The sequence below is a fragment of the Protopterus annectens genome, chromosome 4.part0, assembly GCF_019279795.1.
Source record: "Protopterus annectens isolate FY-2018-M chromosome 4.part0, PAN1.0, whole genome shotgun sequence".
NCBI lineage: Eukaryota > Metazoa > Chordata > Ceratodontiformes > Protopteridae > Protopterus > Protopterus annectens.
In genome coordinates, this window is record NC_056733.1 from 77,929,159 (window position 1) to 77,943,182 (window position 14,024).

Below are 14,024 nucleotides of genomic sequence, written 5' to 3' on the forward strand. Positions count from 1 at the left end.
TGGAGTGAATGACTGGCCCTAAAACATGTCTGATAGATTATACAAGAAAACAAGAAGGATGCTTCATGCTCACCAAATGATTTATTGGACTGCGGTGGTGGTGCTGCGATAGCGTTGTCGCCTCATAGCAAGACGTTGTCCCGTTCGATTCTCAGCTAGAGCGTCTTCTGTGTGGAGGCATACGTGAATGGGGCATGCTTTCGTTGAAGGTTGTGCATCAGGGCTAGTAACCCGGTACATAAATATCCACTACCAATCATTAGCGGACCGGAGTTCCGCTGTGGCGACCCCTAACTGGGAAAAGCTGAAAGACACAAACAAACAAACAAACAAACAAGCATATACCAAGATTATATATTCTCTGTTCTGAAGGAGGGATGGGCCTCCTTAAAATTGATTACATGTATAGATCTGCAATTGCGGGACTCCACACATATTTGCTGACCTCACAAGACCCAAATGTAGTGAAAGTTTTGAAATAAAGTGTTAGGTATAATGGCTCTTTCAGCTGAGGATGCACAGACGGCTGGTGCTGTTTGGGAAAAGATTTATGCAGATGTTGAGAATAATGGTGCTGTTGTGTTAAGTAGAATGTTCAAAGAACACCATCATACTGTGAGCTACTTTAAAAATTTTACACAGCTGCAGTCTGTTGCTGAGACTGCTTCTGCTGAGGAGATTGCAGCCCTGGCTGAAGTTCGAGCCCATGGGACGAAAGTTTTCTTAGCCTTGAATGATATGGTGCCACACTTAAACAATGTGGATGCTTTAAAAGAAACTATTGCTCCATTAGCCAAGAAGCATGCTACAGAGCTTAAAGTAGATGTGAAGGACTTTGGGATAATATTCGATAATCTGTTGGCACTTAAATCTAAGATGACTTCTCTGCTTAATTTAGCTGAAGCATATTGGCATCAAGCAGGAATGGAAATCAAACGAGAAATAGATAAAAATCAGGCAGCAACTGAATGTGACAAAAAACAAAAGAAAGAATATAAAGTGAAGGACTAGATGAGAAGGCAAGAAATGTGTAAAAAGCATAAATATAGTTGCAAGTATAGAAAACTTCTGGAAGAACCTCATGCTGATTAAGAATGAACACAGGAATGGTTAAGGAGAGGCGAATTCAAACCAAGAGATGAAAGATTAATATTAGCAGCCTAAGACATTGGGCTGCATACACGCTGGTTTACAAAGTCCATTGACCATGTGGGAGAAACAGACAAAAGTGGGCTTTGTAAAACCGAATTGGAAACAGTTGCACACCTTGTTGCTAGTTGTGACATACTAATAGCAGAAGGACTGTATACTGAAAGGCATAATAATGTGGCAAGACTGTTGCACTGGGGATTATGCAAACATTATGATACTGAAGTGGCTGAAAAACACTGGAAACATGAGCCACAAAGCATCATAAAAAATGATGAAGTTTGTATCACATGGGATCACCCATTACCAACAGTTCAAAAGATAGATGCTAGAAAACTGGACATAGTGGTCCAAGAAAAGAAGACAAAAGTAGCATTGATCATTGAAATCGCCGCACCCAATGATGACAGTGTCTTGCGTACAGAGAGACAGAAACAAGAGCAATGTAGAAGAAAGATACCCAGACAGTTGCAATAGTAGCTGGAGCAATAGGTCTTATAAAAAAGAATCTACAATCATATTTAGATATGTTACCAATCCACGTAAACTCATACGAATTGCAGGAGTCATTACTGAGCACATTGCGAGTGCTGCGAAGAGCACTTTTGGATGACATCAAAGATTGAAACAGTACTAATTTCATGAACTTTAAGCGTGCTTTGGCTTAGGAATGGGGTCCATTCCCGTCATAGTATTAGAAACCCAAAAGATTTGGAGAAGTTAAAAGAGTACTTATTGTAAAGGTGGGGTTTGTGTTATTGTATATACATGTCTGTACGTGCATGAATGAAACTGCATGAATTTGTCTGTGAGCACGTGCGTGGGTGTGTGCGTGCACATATGTGCCTGCCTGGGTATTTACAGAAGGGGGTTATGTAGTGATTGTGGTTCTATGTGTGTCTGTGCATGTCTGTTGAATTGTGAGTATTTCTGTGAATGTGATCGAGTGTGGAGAGGCTCATTTGTTGGTGTGTGTATGTGTGCACGTGTATGTGAATGTCTGCAAGTGAAGAGGGAGGTGCCTTTGCTAGTGTAATGCACGGGCTTCTAGGGAGCTAGGGAGAGCACTTGAGTGGTGAGGTCTGACAGTGTTCATGAGCTGATAAGGCCTTTCTCATTGTGGCCATACTTGTCTCTGAGCCACATTTTCTAATCATTGCACTAACTGACAAGCTAGCATTGAAGCATTGACCAATTAGCCAGAGTGGTGTGGATTTTTGTGAATCCTAACATGTCTTTTTTTTTTTTTGCATACAGTATCTATAATTTATTATCTCTAAGACTGCTAGCTTTTGAGGGTAAGGAAGTTTTTCTTGGCAGGTTTGGAGAAAAGGAGGTTGAGCAATCTCCGAATTAAAATTTCAAGGTTATGAGAAGTGTGAGCCTTGATTCATTGCAAAAAAAATTGCTTTTGTTTTTTTGCATAGTTGACTGTTTGAGTTGTCATCCTATTTATTTATTTTTTCACCACTATGTTGTGCTAAAATAATTGCCACGTTTCTACATTTTTTGGACTTGAAAAAGGCACTTGGTTACATTCACCAGAAAAGTCTTTCATTTATAATGGAAATGTATGGCATTGTTCAAAAAATGCCCAGGATGGATGCCCGTTTGACTTTCACATTACAGAAGGCACCAGTGTGAGGTGTTCTCTCTAGGGCTATAACTATCTGATGTCTCTTAGGTGTCAGCATTATGCATTATCCACTTCAGTATCTTAGCAGCCATTATTGTCCAGTTATTCCTAATGTAATCTTTTGTTGCTGATGCTATGATACCATCTCAGAAGATGTTGTGTCTAACCCTACACTCAGAGAATCACTTTAGTTCATCTTTTACTCTGCTTCTGATTCTTTATCCTAGAGACGCATTTGACACACCCCACAAAGTTACATGGGTTGTAATAACCATTAACACTACACCTTGAAAGTGGGTAGGCATCACAATAATAGAAGAAGATGGGATACCAGATATGCTGATAAATCCAGGTATAACCACTAAAGGCAGTAATTTAAACAGCAACCAGGTCAGTAAGCTGGTGACCTGTGTTACACTGCTAGGAGTGTATCCTACATGAGTAAGGAAGTAATCATGCCTTTATCCAGATTAATATGTAGATGATACCTTGAATTCTCTATCCAGTTTTGGAAGCTTTGCCCAAAATGGGCATCAAACTATTGGAAAGATTCCAATTATAGAGGTGCAAAGCTAACAGTATTGGCATAGAGAGACAAAACCCTGATTACAGCCCAGATAAATTAAGTTTGAATAGCAGCTTGAGTACCTGTTGGAGTAGGCAGAAGGGGGGATGGGAAGCCTTTGCCTACTCGCATCTCTACAGGAGAGGATGGGAGGGTGATATTCTGTTAGGGGAGGCATTCTGTATGTCTCCAGTAAACACCAGAGCTCAGAATGGTAACTGGGTAGTCATGTGGGAGGTTTGGAAAGCACTGCTACTTTAAGGATAGGGACAGGAACAGTCCTAGCCTACAACTCAGTAGCTTGTAAAACAGGCATCAGCATGCTAGGGGGTAGAGCCCCCACTGTATACTCCCAAGTGAGGGCCAAGACCCCCACACACTTAAACCTATATGCACCAACTCTGAGATCGCCATACCTTGTAGAAAAGGGAATATTCTGAGAAATGGCATCTCGGGATTGGTATATGTAAGTCCAATCTTTTTTGGCCAGTCAGTCTTAATATTTCAGGACTTGCTCTTTCGGGTCACAACATTTAAAATGGTTACTAGTCAGTCGCCTACATTTGCAGACAGGTTCTATGCTCATCTCAATACCTGATTTGAGACATCAGTTTTGATATGCCACAGATACAATGGCAAGTTTGGGAACAAAATACTATAGTGGACCTTGGTCTAAACAAATTTTATAAAAAAGAAAAAATTCTAATCTTTAGGGACAATCTGAAAAACTCATGTTCCAATGCTCAACTCAAACAATAAAGCAAATATCTTAGAAATAAAATCAAATCTGCCAAGAAAATCAATCCAAACTGAAAAGTATAACTACTATCAATGATATTCATAAGTTCATTTTAACTACATTAAGACCCTGGGGAAAAAATGGCCAACATTGCACTGAGTGGATGAATAACAATATTACCCACTCAAACCATAAGGATATAGTAAACACAAATATGAATAAATTTAGTTCAAACTGCTCCTCCCCTTTCCTCTCACATTAAGAATCTTAGGTAAAATACTCATCATTGCAAAAAAAAAAAAAAAAATGTATATGATACATTTTCTAAACCTCTTAGAGACCACCCCTAGGAAGTGTTAAAGGCTCTCTCATAGATATAAAAGACTAGCTTTATGGGGTTCTGGCAATGTGCTAGGGTATGAAACAGTCTCACAGACTCACTCCTGAATGTATCAAACTTTCACCTCTCAAATGGCTTTATGACAAAGGCATGGAGAGCAGCTGTGGTCACCCCCTTCATAAAGATGGCTCCACTACTGATCCTGGCAACCATATATGAAGATGAGTAAGTCTAACCAACTTTGTCTACATGATAAAGGAATGCATCGTAAATTACCTCATAAACAAGTACATTGACAGCTTAAAACACCCAAGCCAGTTTGATTTATGAAAGTTCACTGCACTGGAGTTGCTCATGTCTGGTATCTTTTTCTTTGATGTCCAAGCTAGTGTCAGTGGTCTCTGGCTGACCAAGTTTACAGATGACTGGAAATTTGGGGGCTACACTCTTGAGTACTATAAGAAAGCATGCAACGCAATGGCATGACCACTGTCTAAAGATAAATGCAAATAAATAAATAAATAAAAAATCAGTATTGCGCCCGTTGGAAAACATGAGCACTCTGGTACCTACCACATAGAAGACATCCTCTTGAAAATCAGTATATTTATTAGGGACCTGAGCACTTTTATTAACCATGAACACTTCTTCAACTAGCTTGTGTCTGTGGACAGTTAGAAAATCCCTTTATATAGCCCAGCTGATTGCCAGTGGTATGACTTCAATATTCAGGGATGCTTTCAACCTTTTCTACTCCTCCCTTACTGGGCCCATAATTGAATTTAATATTCCCTGTGGCAGGTTGCTTCCCAAACACATAATCCAACTTGAAAGATCCTATCGTTCCTTCACTAAAAAAATCAAGGGCATAAGCTCTATGTCCTATGAAGCATGTTTGAAACCTTAGCTATATTTTCAGTCTTATACAAGCTCCTGCAGTGTAACCACTGCCTAGCCTACAAGGCCTCAAATGACCCTACTTTTATGATACTTTCTACATATACACAAAACAAGTAGCACCGCAAACACCTATACTAGTGACCTAAACTTATGTCTCAATAGAAATACAACCTGTTGACCATTGGAAAGATACATACTAACCAGAGGTTAGTGTAGGGGCCTGATTCAGGGACAGTAGCATAGTGCTGCACAGGGCAAATCCCAAAATGGTCACCCAAACAGCACTGCTTTGGCTTTAGTATCATGGAGAAAGAAATAAGCCCCCCAAGTCATGACTCTAGGCTGCTGTAGGCCACTCTGAAGCTGAGTACAAATACTCAGTGGGACACTGGATGGGACAGTTAGTGCAATGTTCTCATGGGTATATTGCACTATGTCAGTAAAAAGTTAGTTCCACAAATAAGGGTTAAGATACAAAGTAAACCACAGTGGTCTCAGCACAATGCCTTCTAGAAGACAGATTAGGTTATATACAAGAACCACAACTGAAAGCATGCAGCTCTAAAGGTAAATCCAAATTTTTTTAAGGCATATACAAGAGTGTAGCCTAGCATATGCCATGTAAGCAATTTTTTGCATATTAATTTTTAAGGGGCAACATTTTGCCCTGCACAGGGCACCACATTTCCAGCTTCAAATGTAAAAATAAAGTGTCAAAAAGAAGATATGTGTCCAGAGTGATATATGATTATGTTATATTACTATATATTCAGCTATAGGTTTCTAAGTCAACAATTTTAACATATGTGTTGCATCTTTAATTTCATAGTTAGTATATATGCCAAAGGCAGTTGTACTTGGGGGGTGGGGAGGTAGCAGCATAGGGGTTTAGTTCCAAGGCAGTAGAGATATTTCTCCTTAACGGGGAAGGCTGTTATTTATACTGAATTCTTTTGAGAGTTCAAGAAATATACACAGTTTTTTTGGGGGGTTTATTATGTGAAAAATAAGATCAATGATTTTTATGAGGGCTCTTTTAAGTTTTATGTTAGACTTAAAGCAATTCTGGGTTCCTCAGCATTCAATAATGCACATCTGTTAGTGCTGCAATTTGTCCATGCCCTTGGTTAGAGTGATGTTACATGAGCTGCTCTTCTCTTTGCTGCTGTACCCTTGTAAAGGGACTGAACCCTTCCAGGATGAGGTGGCTTTGCCATCACTGAATGTGCTGTTAGTAAGCCCAGAGACTGGTGCAACAACCAATTAAGTAACTAGTCTCACCAGTTGGAGGAGTATGTCATTGACTGATACTGAATGTTTGCTCTAACCCTTCCTCATAATAACGATAGGCATTTTAAACTCAATTTCACATGCTGAAGAATGAAGGACATCAAAAGGGACTCTGGTTAATACAATAAATGAAGTAAGCTGGAAAGGTGAGGTGGAAACACTTGCCTGATAGGTAGACTGTTACTGAAATACATACAAGGTGGGCTCCTCTGCAGCTGTTGTCCTGTGAGGCATACAATGTGCAATGTGGCATGCAATGTAGGGCAATAAGAGCAGACAGGTATCATCCACGAAAGTCATGTGGGGCATGCAATGTGCAATGTGGAATTCAATGCGGGGCAATGAGAGCAGACAGGTGTCATCCATGAAAGTCCTGTGAGGCATGCAATGTGCAATGTGGCATTCAATGTGGGGCAATGAGAGCAGACAGGTGTCATCCATGAAAGTCCTGTGAGGCATGCAATGTGCAATGTGGGGCAATGAGAGCAGACAGGTGTCATCCATGAAAGCCCTGTGGGGCATGCAATGTGGCATTCAATGTGGGGCAATGAGAGCAGACAGGTGTCATCCATGAAAGTCCTGTGAGGCATGCAGTGTGCAATGTGGCATGCAATGTAGGTCAATGAGAGCATACAGGTGTCATCCATGAAAGTCCTGTGGGGCATGCGATGTGCAATGTGGAATTCAATGTGGGGCAAGGAGAGCAGGCAGGTGTCATCCATGAAAGTCCTGTGGGGCATGCAATGTGCAATGTGGCATGCAATGTAGGTCAATTAGAGCATACAGGTGTCATCCATGAAAGTCCTGTGGGGCATGCAATGTGCAATGTGGAATTCAATGTGGGGCAATGAGAGCAGACAGGTGTCATCCATGAAAGTCCTGTGGGGCATGCAATGTGCAATGTGGCATGCAATGTAGGTCAATGAGAGCATACAGGTGTCATCCATGAAAGTCCTGTGGGGCATGCAATGTGCAATGTGGAATTCAATGTGGGGCAATGAGAGCAGACAGGTGTCATCCATGAAAGTCCTGTGGGGCATGCAATGTGCAATGTGGCATTCAATGTGGGGCAATGAGAGCAGACAGGTGTCATCCATGAAAGTCCTGTGGGGCATGCAATGTGCAATGTGGCATTCAATGTGGGGCAATGAGAGCAGACAGGTGTCATCCATGAAAGTCCTGTGGGGCATGCAAATGTGCAATGTGGCATGCAATGTAGGTCAATGAGAGCATACAGGTGTCATCCATGAAAGTCCTGTGGGGCATGCAATGTGCAATGTGGAATTCAATGTGGGGCAATGAGAGCAGACAGGTGTCATCCATGAAAGTCCTGTGGGGCATGCAATGTGCAATGTGCAATGTGGCATGCAATGTGGGGCAATGAGAGCAGACAGGTGTCATCCATGAAAGCTTTAAGAGCCCTATTTCCAAACTGATTTCAAGGTAGTCGGTATGGATAGTTGAAATTAATGAAAGTACTTTGCTATACCTCTGCAGATAGCAGATATGATATCCCTGCATATATCACACTTTTCCCCTTTATTTAACATATTTTTGCTTTGTTTCATAAGATGTTTCATCTAGGTAAAAGTTCTTCACCAGGAACAGCATTTAACTCCAACATTTTATATAGGATTACTCTATGAACTTGGTACTGAAATAGGTTAGAATCATAATAGGTAGTTGCTAAAGTTTTGATAGTGGTCAACTCAATAACAGAGAGTAGAGATTTAAAGAAAAAGTCCAGAAACAGACGATGTTTCTTATCATGAATATCCAAAGGGGTGGGGGGGTCACATAGGGCCATTCCTACAGATAGCAAAATCTGGTGAATGGTCCCTAAAGAATACTACCATAACCTTAACTGTTTTGATAATGGTAGAGATATTCTTGACCACTCTTTCCACTAATGTATTTTTACTTATTCTATTAGTACATATGGGTTGGGCCTTAGTCATCTGTAAGGATGTGAAGCTAGGGAATGCAAAGAGACACATTTGTTGTTGTAATTAGTCAAGTTTATGTTAATGCAACCAAGAGGAATAATGCAGGGAGTGAGGCAGTACCCAAGCAAGCATGCTGGGTAGCAGGGACAAAGATCCCCAGACATTTACTATGAACCCAAATTATCAAGTCCTTCCCACTGCCCAGATGGAATTTAATGAAAATGGTTACTGACATTATGTAGCTGTTATTCATAGCCCAGAAAAGATAGTAAGTCAGAAAATCTGTCTTTGGAGCTGCTAAATGTTTACACAGTACAAGGGTTTACCATGGAGCTGATGTTACTTCTAAATTAAGTAACAGTAGCTTTCAACATACGTTGCCTTTTTTTGGGCTACATTTCAAAACTCTGTTTTCTGAGAAAATAAGAAATGTGGGAGATCAATACTACTTAACAAAGGTACTACATCATCAAGAAAGGTAGTGTCCTGAAAATGGCAGTAGTATGATGTACCTATGGTCACTTTTTGCAACATAACTCGCATCCTGATTATTGTTGCTGGACCCTGTGATTTTCTTCGGTTTTATATCATTCTATCAACTGTTTCCTGAAATAACTGTATATCTATTTACTGTGTCAAGTTAGACACTTTTCTCTTATTTTACCATATGTACAATTGCAACTTTTGTCAACTGTAATATCTAATAATTGTATTTAGTTTGTTATTCTCAGTCTTTGAAGTGTTTGTCATATAGCCTCAAAAGTGGTTGAAAAAAGTCCTACCAGCTGAATCACCAGGTTAACAAACAAATAAGAACTTAATAAATGCTTGTCAATCAGCACTTACTGAGCTTGTTTTACATGGGAGTGTGTTAAACACTCATGGTACAAGGCTTATAGAGGGAAGTCAACATACATACCCGGGGTAAGCTTGAGCATGAAGTTACACATGGATGGACTGCGCACACACACACACACACACACACACACACACACACACACACACACACACACACACACACACACAAACCCAGGGATTCAAGAAGCTTGGCGCAAGGAACGGTTTTAGCCTTGCACCAAGCGTTCTCACTACAGATGGCCCAGCAGCGCCACATGAATATGTATGAGGGTATGCCGCCGCAACCTCGACGTGCACAAGAAATGAGTGCAAGTGCAGGGGGCGTGTACAAGTGCTCGACAGAGGCGTAAACATGCCCTGACACTTGCAAAACCTACTATGCCTACTAGTAGAGCTTGCCCCTAATAGTAAGTCAGTAATTCAGTGTCCGTGGATACTGAAATGCATGCTAAGTATACAAGAGTGTCCACGAACAATGAAATAAACTCGAAGTAGTAAACACACAAGCACGTAGTGGAATGTTAAGCTCTGCCTCTAGAACTTTCACAATTAGATTCCCTGTCCCTGTGTCCCTATTATACATTCGGATTGCTGCAATATCGAAGGTGTAAGCACAGCCAGTATGCTGAGCATTGTAGCTTACACATCATATTCATTCAAATAGAGAAAAACATGTGGAATCAACGTAAGTGTCAATAGTGTAGTGTTTAGAGCATCCGCCTAACAGGCATTCACGGTTTGAGCCCAACAATAACACATATAATTTTCCATATGGAATGAATGTTGTTTTTCTGTAAAACCGACATAAGAGTATTGCATGAGATATTTAACTTAAATATCATTCAAGCAAAGTGGCACTATCATAATGAATGAGGTACTAGTAACTGACAAGCTAGCATTGAAGCATTGACCAATTAGCCAGAGTGGTGTGGATTTTTGTGAATCCTAACATGTCTTTTTTTTTTTTTGCATACAGTATCTATAATTTATTATCACTAAGACTGCTAGCTTTTGAGGGTAAGGAAGTTTATCTTGGCAGGTTTGGAGAAAAGGAGGTTGAGCAATCTCCGAATTAAAATTTCAAGGTTATGAGAAGTGTGAGTCTTGATTCATTGCAAAAAAAATTGCTTTTGTTTTTTTGCATAGTTGACTGTTTGAGTTGTCATCCTATTTATTTATTTTTTCACCACTATGTTGTGCGAAAATAATTGCCGCGTTTCTACATTTTTTGGACTTGAAAAAGGCACTTTGTTACATTCACCAGAAAAGTCTTTCATTTATAATGGAAATGTATGGCATTGTTCAAAAAATGCCCAAGATGGATGCCCGTTTGACTTTCACATTACAGAAGGCACCAGTGTGAGGTGTTCTCTCTAGGGCTATAACTATCTGATGTCTCTTAGGTGTCAGCATTATGCATTATCCACTTCAGTATCTTAACAGCCATTATTGTCCAGTTATTCCTAATGTAATCTTTTGTTGCTGATGTTATGATACCGTCTCAGAAGATGTTGTGTCTAACCCTACACTCAGAGAATCACTTTAGTTCATCCTTTACTCTGCTTCTGATTCTTTATCCTAGGGATGCATTTGACACACCCCACAAAGTTACATTGGTTGTAATAACCATTAACACTACACCTTGAAAGTGGGTAAGCATCACAATAATAGAAGAAGATGGGATACCAGATATGCTGATAAATTCCAGGTATAACCACTGAAGGCAGTAATTTAGACAGCAACCAGGTCAGTAAGCTGGTGACCTGTGTTACACTGCTAGGAGTGTATCCTACATGAGTAAGGAAGTAATCACGCCTTTATCCAGATTAATATGTAGATGATACCTTGAATTCTCTATCCAGTTTTGGAAGCTTTGCCCAAAATGGGCATCAAACTATTGGAAAGATTCCAATTATAGAGGTGCAAAGCTAACAGTATTGGCATAGAGAGACAAAGCCCTGATTACAGCCCAGATAAATTAAGTTTGAATAGCAGCTTGAGTACCTGTTGGAGTAGGCAGAAGGGGGGATGGGAAGCCTTTGCCTACTCGCATCTCTACAGGAGAGGATGGGAGGGTGATATTCTGTTAGGGGAGGCATTCTGTATGTCTCCAGTAAACACCAGAGCTCAGAATGGTAACTGGGTAGTCATGTGGGAGGTTTGGAAAGCACTACTACTTTAAGGATAGGGACAGGAACAGTCCTAGCCTACAACTCAGTAGCTTATAAAACAGGCATCAGCATGCTAGGGGGTAGAGCCCCCACTGTATACTCCCAAGTGAGGGCCAAGACCCCCACACACTTAAACCTATATGCACCAACTCTGAGATCGCCATACCTTGTAGAAAAGGGAATATTCTGAGAAATGGCATCTCGGGATTGGTATATGTAAGTCCAATCTTTTTTGGCCAGTCAGTCTTAATATTTCAGGACTTGCTCTTTCGGGTCACAACATTTAAAATGGTTACTAGTCAGTCGCCTACATTTGCAGACAGGTTCTATGCTCATCTCAATACCTGATTTGAGACATCAGTTTTGATATGCCACAGATACAATGGCAAGTTTGGGAACAAAATACTATAGTGGACCTTGGTCTAAACAAATTTTATAAAAAAGAAAAAATTCTAATCTTTAGGGACAATCTGAAAAACTCATGTTCCAATGCTCAACTCAAACAATAAAGCAAATATCTTAGAAATAAAATCAAATCTGCCAAGAAAATCAATCCAAACTGAAAAGTATAACTACTATCAATGATATTCATAAGTTCATTTTAACTACATTAAGACCCTGGGGAAAAAATGGCCAACATTGCACTGAGTGGATGAATAACAATATTACCCACTCAAACCATAAGGATATAGTAAACACAAATATGAATAAATTTAGTTCAAACTGCTCCTCCCCTTTCCTCTCACATTAAGAACCTTAGGTAAAATACTCATCATTGCAAAAAAAAAAAAATGTATATGATACATTTTCTAAACCTCTTAGAGACCACCCCAAGGAAGTGTTAAAGGCTCTCTCATAGATATAAAAGACTAGCTTTATGGGGTTCTGGCAATGTGCTAGGGTATTTCCTTGAAAGTATGAAACAGTCTCACAGACTCACTCCTGAATGTATCAAACTTTCACCTCTCAAATGGCTTTATGCCAAAGGCATGGAGAGCAGCTGTGGTCACCCCCTTCATAAAGATGGCTCCACCACTGATCCTGGCAACCATATATGAAGATGAGTAAGTCTAACCAATTTTGTCTACATGATAAAAGAATGCATTGTAAATGACCTCATAAACAAGTACACTGACAGCTTAAAACACCCAAGCCAGTTTGATTTATGAAAGTTCACTGCACTGGAGTTGCTCATGTCTGGTATCTTTTTCTTTGATGTCCAAGCTAGTGTCAGTGGTCTCTGGCTGACCAAGTTTACAGATGACTGGAAATTTGGGGGCTACACTCTTGAGTACTATAAGAAAGCATGCAACACAATGGCATGACCACTGTCTAAAGATAAATGCAAATAAATAAATAAATACAAAATCAGTATTGTGCCCTTTGGAAAACATGAGCACTCTGGTACCTACCACATAGAAGACATCCTCTTGAAAATCAGTATATTTATTAGGGACCTGAGCACTTTTATTAACCATGAACACTTCTTCAACTAGCTTGTGTCTGTGGACAGTTAGAAAATCCCTTTATATAGCCCAGCTGATTGCCAGTGGTATGACTTCAATATTCAGGGATGCTTTCAACCTTTTCTACTCCTCCCTTATTGGGCCCATAATTTAATTTAATATTCCCTGTGGCAGGTTGCTTCTCAAACACATAATCCAACTTGAAAGATCCTATCATTCCTTCACTTAAAAAAATCAAGGGCATAAGCTTTATGTCCTATGAAGCATGTTTGAAACCTTAGCTATATTTTCAGTCTTATACAAGCTCCTGCAGTGTAACCACTGCCTAGCCTACAAGGCCTCAAATGACCCTACTTTTATGAGACTTTCTACATATGATATACACAAAGCAAGTAGCACCGCAAACACCTATACTAGTGACCTAAACTTATGTCTCAATAGAAATACAACCTGTTGACCATTGAAAATATACATACTAACCAGAGGTTAGTGTAGGGGCCTGATTCAGGGACAGTAGCATAGTGCTGCACAGGGCAAATCCCAAAATGGTCACCCAAACAGCACTGCTTTGGCTTTAGTATCATGGAAAAAGAAATAAGCCCCCCAAGTCATGACTCTAGGCTGCTGTAGGCCACTCTGAAGCTGAGTACAAATACTCAGTGGGACACTGGATGGGACAGTTAGTGCAATGTTCTCATGGGTATATTGCACTATGTCAGTAAATTGTTAGTTCCACAAATAAGGGTTAAGATACAAAGTAAACCACAGTGGTCTTAGCACAATGCCTTCTAGAAGACAGATTAGGTTATATACAAGAACCACAACTGAAAGCATGCAGCTCTAAAGGTAAATCCAAAATTTTTTGAGGCATATGCAAGAGTGTAGCCTGGCATATGCCATATAAGCAATTTTTTGCATATTAATTTTTAAGGGGCAACATTTTGCCCTGCACAGGGCACCACAT

General features: G+C 40.1%; 1 protein-coding gene across 1 annotated transcript in view; it reads left to right on the forward strand.

Moving 5' to 3' along the window:
• The first annotated feature begins 495 nt into the window (after positions 1-495).
• Positions 496-14,024, forward strand: part of LOC122800214 (hemoglobin subunit alpha-1-like) — a 110,469-nt gene continuing 96,940 nt past the window's right edge. Inside the window, exon 1 of the mRNA XM_044069709.1 lies at positions 496-887. Coding sequence (XP_043925644.1) covers positions 496-887 — 392 coding nt within the window. The remainder of the gene's footprint in view (positions 888-14,024) is intronic.